This window comes from Neltuma alba, unplaced genomic scaffold (assembly GCF_004799145.2).
Source record: "Neltuma alba isolate B1F8T4 unplaced genomic scaffold, ASM479914v2 tig00005332_pilon, whole genome shotgun sequence".
Lineage (NCBI taxonomy): Eukaryota > Viridiplantae > Streptophyta > Magnoliopsida > Fabales > Fabaceae > Neltuma > Neltuma alba.
Genome location: NW_021634064.1, coordinates 1,851 through 15,127, shown reverse-complemented (window position 1 = coordinate 15,127; position 13,277 = coordinate 1,851). Strand labels below are relative to the sequence as shown.

Here is a 13,277-nt window from a genome sequence, read left to right as displayed (position 1 = left end):
AAAAGAAATTCACTTCTTTTATTGAACCTTGAACCAAACATAACTTAAAGGCATATGAAATCTATTCTACTCAGCCCAACCACATTAGCATAATCCTAAACTAACTTAATTATTAATTAGGTACCCCATCTCATGTTTGAATTCTATCACATACTTTGGACTATATATCCTCTATTTTACAAGATATATATGTAAAACCTCATAACCACCGAAAATCTGAATGAATTAGAAACACAGGTTCCTCAAAACCAAATAAAAATTTAAATGTCAAAGAAGTAATTTAACCCCAATAGAAAAGTCCTCGAATTGATATCTTAACTAGAATAATCTTTTTTTTTTTAATAGAGAATTTAGGACCACAATAATTAATAGGCATAAGAAAATAGCGTATGCATGCCTTGAAGCACACGGTACCTTGTTGGTCTGTGATAACGAAGGGGCAGCACTGTCAACCTCAATCCTTTTACGATACATGTGCTTCTTTTTCTCCCTAACTAATTTTAGGTCGTTAATGGTAAATTGCAAATAACAATTTATTATAATGGCCAAAAGAAATTAATTTATATCTTAATTTATATATTATCATGTTTTTTTAACCTATAAATATATGATTTTTACGTATCATAAGCAAAAATCATGAAGTCCAATATATAGTCCATGACTTTGTGACGTAGATATTATAGAGGACAAGAACTGAGAAGAAGAAACTTCAAATCAAATAATCAATGCTGCAATTTCTCAGCAACTTCCAATGGCACACTTGGCATGCTTTCCAGTGTTCAGCTTGACCGACTATATTAAGATTTTTGTTTTCTTTCTTGCCTAATTTACGGCTTCAAATTGATTTTATATTTCAGCCAACCAAAAATTTTCCCGGAAAAAGAAGGGAACGGCGAGAAAAACCATTGAAGCCATTATCACAGTTCAAATCGGCCCTTCATCTCCAGAAACGTGGCAGAGTGAATGTCTGGTCCGTCAAAACCCTAGAAAAGTGTAAATTTAGAAGCCATTGAAGCTTCCAAAAACCATATCTCTAGAGATATCGAATTTTCCACCCAGGTTTTGCCACTTGCTAAACAAAGTCCCACTCTCACTGCTCTCAGGTTTATCTCACGGAGCTGTCCCCTCAATCACTTCGGCTTCATCATTAATATCAAAAGACAAAGGCGGCACTGACTTATAAATGAAAACTTCAATTCAGTAAAATCAAAATTAACCTAACTCAATGTTAACCCTAGTTAGTGAACCTGTACGTTCGTTCCACTATAAAAACCCATCCATGTCTTGTGTTTCTGCCTATCCACCACCAAATCAACCTTCCAACAACATTCCTTGAGATTCACTCATTACTCTTTTAGCCCTTCAATATCTTCCATCTTCTTCTCCTTCTTCTTCTTCATCAACTTCTGCAGCAAATCTGAGTATAGCAATGGCGAATTCACGCATTGCCAGGTTCATCATGGAGGTGGCTCCACCACAGTATGTGACTGTGATGAGGCATAGAACTTCCAAGATGTCGTTGGATACGATTACTGAAGAGGACCAGAGGGAAATCGGAAGTCCCAACAACGATCATCGTTCTCATGATTCATCATCATCCACTTCTTCATCCTTATTCCCTAAAGCTTCATCATCAGCATCAGCATCAGCATCTTCATCATCAGTTTCAATTCCAAGTGCTGATAGCAAGTACTTCCTCAAGGAGGTTCATAGATCCCTCTCCAATTTGAACCACTGAGATGATAAAATCCAGTGAGAAACTTCTGGAAGAAGATGATCCGGCAGAGAGATTCATATCGCAATCCAAATCCTCGCAAAGGAGAGTTTCTGAACTTTTTCTTTAATGAAAAGAAAGCGCTAGTACTTTATGTTCAGCCTTCTTTGTATATATAAGACAAAAATTTTCTCTCCGACATAAAGTATGAATTCTCCAGTACTTGCCTTTTTATTTCAGAAAACTTATCAGGAACTCTTTACTTCAGTGGATCTCCCAAATAATAATAATGTACTTGGTGGCCTTTTTTTTTTTTTTCACAATGAGCCATGTTATAACAAATATAGTACGTAGTAATTCATCTTCTTCTACGGCCATGTAATTCAAAAGGAGAGTGGTATCGAATAAAGAAATGTTCTATGTGATTCACTCTTCTTTCCTATTTATCATAGCTTTCTGTTCTTATGTCTAATTCCTTTTCTTTTCTCTTTGAATCAAAGGAGCCTTAATTATCAGTGTCTGGCTGATTACACATTTTGCGAGGCATACATGCATATACACGATTTATTATGCATATCATGAGATATATACAATACAACCACCCAGTTCGCTTACGTTCAAATTAGATGAGTGATCTAAATCCTACCACATGCATGTTATTGTTTACCTAGCAAATCTGCACATTTATTTCCTTCGCCGTTCACAAGAATACCTGACGGTTCAGTCCTGATGAGTTAAGTTATCTGTTATGTGTCCCAAAGCAGAAGATGAATGCCATTAATTCCTTTCGGAGAGATGTGTGTGTGTGTGTGTGAGAGAGAGAGAGAGAATTCGGATTCGCACTGTTGAGGTCAAGAGAAACGAAAACTGAACATTGTCAATGTAATATAGTCAATATACTAATACTACCTCCGCTCATAACTAAGTTACAGTTAACTTATTTAGTTAGATTAGTTAATTGTATCTTATTTTTTCTGAATTATTCCATTATATGCATTTTGGAGCTAGCTCTTGGTTGGAAGCTTCTTAGTATATGTCATCAATATGGATACTTTGAACAAAAAATTATAAATTCAGAAGAAAAAATGAATTAAAATATTATATTTAGTATCAACGGAACCCATTGTATGTTTTTTATATTTATGACCAGAAGTAGTATATTATAAAAAACTAAATCTTATAATTTTTTGTTTGTTTTTTCAGCCCAAAAAAATCATATCTCTGAAGAGAAAGAGAAACAGAGGCAACATGCAACAATCCGAAGCAACTAATCGTATACTCCACTATTTGATGTCAAAGACATAGATACTCTTACAAATTAGGAGATTTGACAAGGATATTTTAGGAGAAAATATGGAAATTATTAAACAAAGTCTCCCTCCAGTTGTCAAGAACCCGAGTTTCTTGTTAATGTACTTTCAATTACCGTCGGCTGTTCTATTAATTGTTGCTTTACATCCCGATTGTCAACTGTACTGTGTATAAGTTGTAGAATACGTACACACACAATCTGTAATACTCCTCCGGTCCTAAATATAGGACCTCTTTTGTAAGGTCCTATATTTAGAACCAAAGGAGTATCACTTTTAACACATTCTTGCATACTAAGAAATACATTCAGTTGACAGTTTTTCAGTTTTATTCGTATTTAAAATTTTTTTTTACATTTACAAATTATATATATGTTCATATGTCTCCATTTTTCATCTTTCTAAAAAAAATTAAACAAAGGAAAAATTTAAAAAGAAGTATTAAATGTACTATATAAGTGTAGGATAAGTGTACATATATATATTATCTCCGGTCCTTAATATAAAACCTTGTTTGATTTTTATTTTAGTTCTAAATATAATATCCCAATCCACTGTCTCTCATATTTATGTATTTTTTTTCAAAATAGTCCTTCTAACAATAATAGTTCTAGCTAATAAATTTGATTAGCAAAGATATTTTAAGAAAGATAACACCTATTTATTACAAATAACTAACTTAAACTTTTTTTCTTAATCTTTTCAAATTAATCAACTAACCCTTATAATTAGGAGCGGAAATATTATATGAGTATATTTATGCTTTTGTAGTGAATCAGAGCAGAAGCAATTTTACTACTTCGACAAAATCCCTGTTTTTTCTTTCCCAAGCCACCGCCAAAACTTTCGAGAACATCTCAGACACTTCTAGAGCAGTGGTTTCGAGAACATCTCAGACACTTCTAGAGCAGTGGTCAGTGTGGTCATGCTAATGAAAATCACTGAATATTTGTGGACCAACAAATAAACTTGGCGAAAGAGCTGCAAATAACAACCATTAGATTCATAACCTTGACAGCACAATTTATTGTAAAATTGCTCAAAAATAAAACACTCCACGTTTTTCATACAGCCCACGATTGATAGGAGCAGATATTTAATGCACATCGCTAGGGGCTTGCTGAGTTTTGCTGGACCACAATTAGTACATGAAGTTTATTTCACATCAATAACAAGGAAAGGGTTATCAAAACTTTGAATGAATTTTCCGGTCAAAATAATTAATTATGCATTATTTATTAAAGATAAAAATAAAATCATTGTTTTCTTAGAAAAATACATCTAATGATTATAAATGTGTGAATTTATAAGGGGTTTTTTTAAAAAATTTTTAATTCAATTATTTAGAATCTATAAAGGACTTGAAATAAATTTCTATCAACAATCTTAAAACACTTTAAAAATAAGTGTAACATATGAATTTTTATACTTGAGCTTGTTTGTAAGTATTCCTATATGGTGCTCCATACCATTTAGATCTGGTAACAACACTTGAAAAATCATGAAGCTTGAAAAATATTTTAGGGAACACAGCCCTTTAGCATCTTAGTTCTTCGAGGGCCTCTTTTGGTCATTGGACCTCCTACTTGTTCATCTCCGCAAATGCCCCTTGATTTGCATGCCATATATGTTGCCCCTTGCCACGTAAGTGCCACATGGGATGCCATGTGGGATAGGATCTCAAACTCCATCAGACATTCTCCATGGCTTACTGAGATTTTCTCTAAATAATAAGCTATTCTTTTATGTGACGGTGGATGAGCAGCTATTCCCCTCTATGATCTTTTTCACTTGTTTTGTTTGCTTGAGAAGTCTCTGAACTGATCTTGGGTTTCTTTCGGGCTTCCGAAACTGTCTCTTTAAATTTTTTCAGCGCTGAGCAAAGAGAAATCAAAACCAGGTTTATTTCATCAACAGGAACGATCTGTACGACAATGTTCTATTTATAAGCCCAACTGAAAAACACCCACTCCCTTCAAGTAACCAACCCAATGTTAGTTAGTGACTACCCTTTATTCATAACAAGTGCTGCATCAGAGAATGAGAAACACAGCCAAGGTGAAATGAAAAAGGTGATGCTACTCCCACCAGGGCAAAAAGTAAAAGAATATCAAGCAACGTTTGATTTGCCCAAGTTACATAAAAATAATGTGGCAAGAAATTATGCTCTTTCTCAACCAAATCAATGCAATACCATATTTTCATGCGTTTCTAAGGTAACAAACAAGGTTGCAGAAGATCAACACTGGCATACTGACAACACTGATAAGAAAAAGTACAAATCTCATAGATGAGCGGAATCACTCTGGTATAAGTCAAGACATATTTCCCATTTTTTGATTGTGAAGGACAAAAGTACAAGAATCAATAGACATATACCTGATTGGTAAGTAGCATGTAGTTCTTCAATCAAACTGGAGGGCAGAAAGTGTTCACAGCAAGAACTATTATCAGCCTTCTGCAACAACTTCTTAAATCGTCTAGCCTGCCACATGGTCATGAGTTCACACCATTTTGAGATGGGTGCAGTTGTCAAATATCAAAAGGACAACATAAGAAACTATATGGACTCTTCCCCCCTGCAAGTTTTATCAGGAAATGTAAGGAGCACCAAGACGTCCTTTCCCAGGAGCAATTCATCAAGCCCGATATATAATAATTACATTTAAGCTTGAACACATGCCTAAGTAAACTAAGATCAACTTCCTCCATTGGATCCTAGAGCCATACAACATGGACTGAACATGAACAATAGTGACCAAAGTTAAAAGAAACTACTCTTCAACCAACCATGACTGAAGATGACTTCATACCTCATCTTTGGACAGCAGTGTGAAGCAACGCCCAGTATGCCCAGCTCTTGCTGTCCTACCAGCTCGATGAACATAAGTCTTTATGTATTTTGGCATGTCATAATTAACAACATTTCTCACCCCTTCAACATCCATTCCACGAGTCATTGCATCAGAAGACACAAGCACTTGAAACTCCCCTTTCCGAAATTCCTTCAATGTCTTACTGCACATAGAATATAATTTTCATAACTGTCTAAGCATACCGAATAATAAAATGCACCAAAATTATTAAAAACTAAAAAATAAACAATATTTCAACCATAATCTGTATCATAGTGGCAAATAGAATGCAGAACACTGTGGGTTATGGTATACAAGCAGACAACAATAATATATAATCCTTTTAGTTCACTATAAGAAAAAAGTCTCTGATTTCTTTCCTTGTTTTTCTTTCACGAGGGCTAATTTCTTTCCCAGCACGCCAAGTTTGATCAATTTTCAAATATAGTCTTCTTTGATGATGACGAGGATGACAACAAGAAAGATGGCACCATAGTTTCTTTCCCCAAACTATCTCGTTCTTTCATTTAAGGTCATCAGTCGGATCTAACTCATGGTATTTCCGTTTTCATATTTTCCCCCTTCTCCTTTTTTCCTACCTTCACTAACCCACACATTCACTGAGCCTTGCCGAAATGTGTAACACATGCGCTCACATTGCTCCTCCTTAAAAGCACAAGACAAACAAAAGATTGCACCTTTGTCCCAACAAGCTTATGTAACAATGAACTGGATTTAGCTTGGAGAGTGTCGTTGAACAAGAGGTTTCAAAAGATGCCGTTTCATAAAGGCATTCCAAAGGATGTCCAAGACACCATGTGGCTGAATAATCACAATTTAAGTGACTTGTGAAGTTTCTAGTGCAACGGGCATTTCTGCATGTTTTTAAGTGTCAATGCTTGATATGAGATCATGCACAACTCAGAATACAGTTTACAGTAAAACAGTGTACTTACCTTCTCACATGTTGACGTCGAAGACTAGAATACTCCTTGATCTTAATTTGAAGATCACTGAAATAGTTCAGTAATTTGCATAGATGATGCGTTGAATCCACAGATTTTGTGAAAACTATGCATTTTTCTCCTCCCAGTGATTTTAAAAGGGCAGCCAAATACAAGGGTTTGACCTTTGTTTCGCAGATCTACACACACGAAGTGAAGAAATTAAATTTAAAATTGCGAGTCGCTATCAAGTGATCACCATCACTCAAGAATGACTCCAAAGAATTCGGGGGTGAGGGGTACATATCATCCTATAAATTAAATTCAACCATCCATATTAATAAAATATAATTTGAAATAGAAGAAGCTAAAAGCAAGCAGCCATGCTAATTTCTGGAAATTAAATTATACAGGAATGATTCCAACTTAAATGAATTCATGGCCATAAATTCATACACATGATATTCATGTTTTAATGTCATACCACTTTGAGTGATTCCAAATTTTCTGGAAGCCTATAACGCATTTGCCCAGCTTTCAAGAATACTGGGTGATGTAGATCAAGTTGAACAAGCTTTCCTGGGTCCTGGGTTATTGTTGCAGATAGAACCATCTTTGCCAACCTGGGGTAAGGTTTATCTTTAAATCCCCTCTCAACCCCACTGCAGGAGATAAAAATAAACATATTATGAAAAAGAACATATATGAGCTATTATTTCTCTTGTATCAAAGGGAAGAAAGTATAACAAAGGGACAAGAGCTAACATTGTAAATAGGCTAAATGTTTAAAAAAAAAAAAAAGACGCTAAGATTTCAATAGTTCAAGAAGTGACAGCATTCCAGGATCAGTGGCCCAAGAGTACTACTAGAAACTTCATGTCCCGCTTAAAACTATATGTAACAGTGTGAGCAGACTGATAAGCGTCAAGAAGGATTCATAATTCATAAAATAGATAATTTAAAAATATAGTTAAGGCCGACTTATACCAACCAATTATCTTGGCAGGACTTGAATAGTCTTGTGGTGGAGAATGGTTTATTTACTCTTTTCTTGTTGCCACTCAATTATTTGAAAACAGCCCATATAGCAGAGTCTGAGAACCCAGATAATAAGATCTCTCAAATAAACCCCATTATAACTAAAACGTTATTGATAAACCATACATTAATAATATATAGTATTCAACAAAGCAACCGACAAGGCAATCTCTAGTTTGTACATCTTGGAAGCATTTCTTCTAGCTAATATAGTCATTAACACAAATTCAAAGAATCAAGGTAAACCACTACAATTTGTCTATTTAACCTAGATTTTTTTAAAGAAAAGAATCCAAAATCATGTTTATGATCTGATGAGACAATATTTTCTATGATAAGAACACAACAAAAGACAGGTAAATGAACTTAGAACTTACCATCTCCTTCTAGTGCTTAATGCACTAAATGAATTACGAAGAACTGAACCAGCAAGTGGATAACTATTCTTGTCCTTAGATCGAGTTAGTTCCAATACAGTAGGTAACCACGATTGGTAGGCCTCCCGGAGAAGCCGATCTGTTTCATCAACCACCTGACATAATTTACTTGGTTCACATGGTTCAATGTACAATGAAAGAACTCCGACTTAACGTACATCAACATTTAATTCTACATATGATACACAATAGCCAAGTGCTTCATTTTCATAGCCAATTTGCATCCACAGTTCCATACACACAATAATTGATAAATAAACATTATAAATAAATAGCCCTATGTGTTCCTCTGTTTCCTATTGCCTTTAGGGGTTATTTCGAGCCACATTCTAGAAGGTCTCTATGGCCCTAAATATAATTTTGTAATAAGTCAATGGCATTAAATCCTCTTTTCCCACAAATGCCCTTATTGACTGTGTTTTAGAGAGAGATGATATGAGAAAGAAATTAAAGGTGCTTAAGATAGATTGATTTTAATTGAAGGATAATCGTGGAAAGTAGTAATAATTCTTAACAATTTTAATGATACAAACTACTCTCAAGTTTTAACTAATTTCCTTAATCTGTAACAAGTAATTAAAAAAGTGTGTTATATTAAGGACCAGAGAGAGTAAATTGCTGTTGATATCTTCAATGTCTGACTATGGCCTTATAGATAGTTTCACAACTAACATTCAAATATACTAAATGCAACAAAAAAAAATTCTTTATGACATCATGTTTCATATAGTTATCTGATATTTTCATCTCTCTTGAAAGGAGTAAGTATCCTTAAGCACTCTTTCCTGTCACTTAATAAAATATGAGAAGCAATATGAAATGAATTAGGACAATGTCCTTAAATATTCTTTCTGCAATAAAAAATGAAATACAAAATCAAGAAGCGACATACAAATATTAGAAGTAATATGTATCCACAACTTACAAGATAATAAAGATGCTCAAGTGTAAACCCTTTAGTGGTGGTGATGTGATCCATGAGCCTTCCAGGGGTAGCTACCAATATATCCACCTTACTTTGGAAGCCCAGTTGATAACTAAGAGATATATCTTCTGGATCGTAACACATGCCTACCTCATATCCTGGTATGTCCACAAGCTTAGAAATCTCATCAGCTATTGAAGATTGACCAACAGCCAAGCCAACATGTAAACCTAACGGAGACGCAATGGCATCAAAAACTTCTTTGACCTGAGTGACAATGGAAATTAGGGATAATATGATGGTTCATTTTAATGACAAAATGGATTATTCATCTTTGATTTCACATTAACACAAACAAAGATGAAATGCAAAAGGTTGATGTTTAAAAGAACATACATGATTGATGGGTTGAATTAGTAGCATTGAGGGGGGAAAAAACCAAAAATAAAAATAAATAAAATATTTTTAAAAGGACATCAAGGAAGCTATCCAACCTGTAAAGCAAGATCACGAGTGGGCACCACCACTAAAGCTCGCAAGCATTTTACAACACGGTTTGAAAGCATTTGCACAATTGGCAGAGCATAAGCTAAAGTTTTTCCACTTCCAGTGGGAGAATTTATACAAAGGTCTCGCTCAAAATTACCAGGCCCAACTGTCTCCTCCCAAACTGCAATTTGCACAGGAAAGAGCCTAGAGATGCCCATATTCTGCAATGCCAACTTCAGCCTGATGTATGTAATAAAAAAACAAAAACAAAATGAACCGGAAGTAAAAACACTAAGAAAACTCAGAGTAGCATCATATGTGGACTAATAGAATGCTTAGCCTTCACAAGAAACAGAACCAACTTTGTTTTATTCCAGAGATTAAAAATGATGCAGTAGAGGGAATGAGATACTGACGGAACCCAAATATGGGGGGATTAAAACTGTCAAAAAGCATTCGAGAATCTTGGATAATAGTTATTTGCAGGATTAGAATGATTACATGGCAGAGAAGATCTTTCATTGGACCTTTAAAAAACTTTAGATTTTGGTCCAGGTACTCACCCAAGGCAAGGCCCCAGATCCCCTCAGCATATGTCATCCATTGCTCAAGAACCAATATGAGTGCAAATCATCAGCTAAACACGCAGTCTTAATGAAGATCATCATGTTCCACGGCCAAATTACAATTATTCATTTAGTGTCATATTTTGCATCAGTTTTCATGTGTATGCCTTCATTTCAAGAAAACAACCTATACTGGTTTATACAAATATAAAGTTCTGGTTTATATAAAACTCAAGTTCATGATATCATTTAAAACAAGAGAAGCAAATAGGCATGTCATTTCTAGAGAAACCCCCTTCCCTTCTTTTCCCTTCTTTAATTATCCTAAGCAGAGACCACATTCTGCTAAAGCCAATGCAACGAAGTGCCAAAAAGAGAGTAAATGTCCACAGAACATGAATATCAAGCAATTTTATGATGATAGGCCATTCATGAAACGGAATTTGATCACATGTCATTGAAAATCAATGAAAATAACCCTCCTACAAACTGGAAGGTCAGATTGATATGAGCCCATCCAGTAGTTAGTCGCTCCACAAATCACAGAGTCTATGAGCCATCCCTAACAAGAAAAAGAAAATTGAACACGAAAACTGCTAAAAAGAGAAAAAAGAAAAGAAAAGGTGACCCAAAAGTGCAACTTCCAAACAAGAACATGGAGGCTCTAATTCCGCATTCTCTACATCAACAGTTCATCAAAGAGATGCTTTTTACATTCAATAAGTCCAACAATGGCAAAAGAAGAAAGTAATATCCTAGTAAGGAAAAAATGACCCAGAGAACCCAACCATGCAGAATAACACTTCTATTTATACTAATATTGAAAAGTTGAAAGGATACAATCTGTGGCACAATTAAGAAAAAACTGCAAACAAGCAAGGCAATAGAATGAATGAGTACTTGGGGTGAAGACAAGGAACACATTCAAGAGGGCATTCTTCAGATAGAGTCACATCAACAGGGTCCCGCATCCATGGCAGAACTGGCACACTTTGCTTCCGCTCACCCATCTTGACTTCCTTCAACACCAAAACCCTTCAACTGCAATGGGGTTTAAGCATTGACAAAAATAAAAAGCGTGCAAAGTCTATACCGCACCATTTTGAAAACAAATGAAAATGCCAAAAAAAAAAAAAAAAACACGCGCGCGCGTCAACAAAATAAATATAGGGTAAGGGAAAAGTGATCTTTTGTCCTCAATTTTGAAATCAGTCCCTATGGTTTATGTGGAAAGACAGCATCATCAAAGAAGACAAAAAGCATCAAGGAAGGACAGCATCAAACACTCATAATGGTTACCCTTACATTTGCTGCTGCATCATTTCTTTTGTTTCAGTTCCTTCACTTTGCTTTTACTTGTACATGATTACCTCTCATTTGTGAGATTGCAGCAATTCTCTAACATGGTGCATTAATTTGCTCTTCCGTTTCTTTCATTTTAGAAAAGAAAAGAAAAAGATATACGTTGGCGAAAGTTAAATGCTTTTCCTATCATTAAAGCTCTTTACCCAAACACTCTTCCCCAGTTTCCCCGAAAGGTCCAATTACTTTCTTAACCACCCATTTTGCCTCTCCCATCATTCATATGCATTTACAAACAGGTTCTTGTAGGTAGGTAAAAAGAACCGCATTTAACGATAATTACAGCAACATGAATGTCAACCTCACCTTAGTTACAACCAATGCCACTTGTTCAATCTCCAATGCTGTCTAATTACTTTTTTCTGTTCAGATGCCATGACATTTGATGATTCCTTCCCACACATATATGCTAATAACTTAATTTGATGACCAAATATGCCCAAAGTTAGACTTTTTCTCGATATGCCAAGAAAATAGCGGTGGTACATTTTCATTTTCTGTTCGATTCGAATACTGCAGAATATTATAAAGCACGCACCTTTTTGTCATCCTCTTACTCTTATTGTTATTTCTTAACTTAAAAAATCTAGATAAAAGGCCGAGGTCAAATGAGAAGACACCAATACAATGAACGTGTGGGCTTGAATGGAGGGAACTAGAATAGAACCTTACCAAATGAGGAGCTAAAGGGCAAAAACGGCGCTGAGAACGGCAGTCATATAAGACTTCGAGAACGGCAGAGAGGCTGAGACTTGAGAGTGAACGCGAACGTGACGGTGAGACGCGACAGCGAGCCGAGCCGAGGGATTGAGAACACGAGCTGAGCAGCAGCAGCGGGAGAAGTATGCGGAGTTCGAGGGGCTCTGAAAGGAAAGGGGAATTCAATTAGAGCCCAGTCAAATGAATTAAATATAAAAAAATCTTTTAAAATCATGAGATTATTATGAAGTGTTAAAAAAAAATTTTGTAATAAATTATATTTGTTTAATTATTAATTTTTTTTAAGTTTGTATTGACAACTGAAAGAGCAGTGGTTGACAATTTAAAGTGTAAGGATTCACAACACATTTTCTCAACATATCACACCCTAAGTTGTCAAACCAACTGCGATAGTTGTTAATCCTTACATCCTAAGTTGTTAACCACTGTTTTTTAGTTGTCGATGCAAACTTTTTTTTAAAAAAAAAAAAGAAGAAGGATAATTTGGTAATTAAACAAATAAAATTTATTACAAAAAAGTCTCTTGAGATTTCAAAATAATTTCATAATTTTAAGGGACGTTTTTGTATTTAATTTCTTGGGTGGGACCTAATTGCAATTTTTTTCTTGTTAATTTTATTTATAAAGCACTTTGTTTCGCACAAACTAAAGAAAACTTTAAATTTCATTAATTCTCATTTAAAATTAATAACTTTTCAACTTTATTCCTATTTAATATACATTATACTACATGTAAATAAAGTCAATACAATAATAAATAAAGGATAAAATTATACATTCATATAAAAAAAAATTTCAGTATCCTATAAATATGACTAAAAATATTTTATCTCTCTGTCTTATAAATAAGATCAGAGAGGTATGTCTAAAATGCTCCTCTCTTTAACGAGGGTTTAAATGTGAGAAATTAAGAGAAA

The 13,277-nt window shown here is 34.7% G+C and overlaps 1 protein-coding gene across 3 annotated transcripts; it reads right to left on the bottom strand.

The window, feature by feature from the left end:
• Positions 1 to 4,395: 4,395 nt before the first annotated feature.
• LOC114747466 (DEAD-box ATP-dependent RNA helicase 1-like) lies at positions 4,396 to 12,475 on the bottom strand. 3 transcript variants are annotated; one of them, XM_028935801.1, is made up of 10 exons: positions 12,313 to 12,475; positions 11,179 to 11,297; positions 9,718 to 9,952; positions 9,224 to 9,490; positions 8,239 to 8,393; positions 7,308 to 7,485; positions 6,836 to 7,023; positions 5,838 to 6,042; positions 5,404 to 5,509; positions 4,396 to 4,899 (listed from the first exon to the last, which is right to left on the bottom strand). In XM_028935801.1, exons 2-10 carry the CDS (start codon positions 11,286 to 11,288, stop codon positions 4,790 to 4,792), a joined length of 1,554 nt encoding a protein of 517 aa, XP_028791634.1. In that variant the 5' UTR covers positions 11,289 to 11,297; positions 12,313 to 12,475; the 3' UTR covers positions 4,396 to 4,789. The 3 variants fall into 3 exon arrangements, with proteins under 3 accessions (XP_028791634.1, XP_028791633.1, XP_028791635.1); XM_028935800.1 differs by having other exon boundaries at positions 11,179 to 11,319; positions 12,313 to 12,474; XM_028935802.1 differs by lacking the exons at positions 4,396 to 4,899; positions 5,404 to 5,509; positions 5,838 to 6,042 and adding an exon at positions 6,049 to 6,754 and having other exon boundaries at positions 11,179 to 11,319.
• Positions 12,476 to 13,277: the final 802 nt, after the last annotated feature.

Excerpts from the sequence above, each read along its gene's own strand:
- LOC114747466 (XM_028935801.1), bottom strand. The coding sequence starts at position 11,288 with ATGGGTGAGCGGAAGCAAAGTGTGCCAGTTCTGCCATGGATGCGGGAC. Across the intron at positions 8,394-9,223 it reads TTGAGCATCTTTATTATCTT|GTGGTTGATGAAACAGATCG; the intron begins GTAAGTTGTGGA and ends AAATTATGTCAG. Across the intron at positions 7,024-7,307 it reads ATTTGGAATCACTCAAAGTG|ATCTGCGAAACAAAGGTCAA; the intron begins GTATGACATTAA and ends TCGTGTGTGTAG.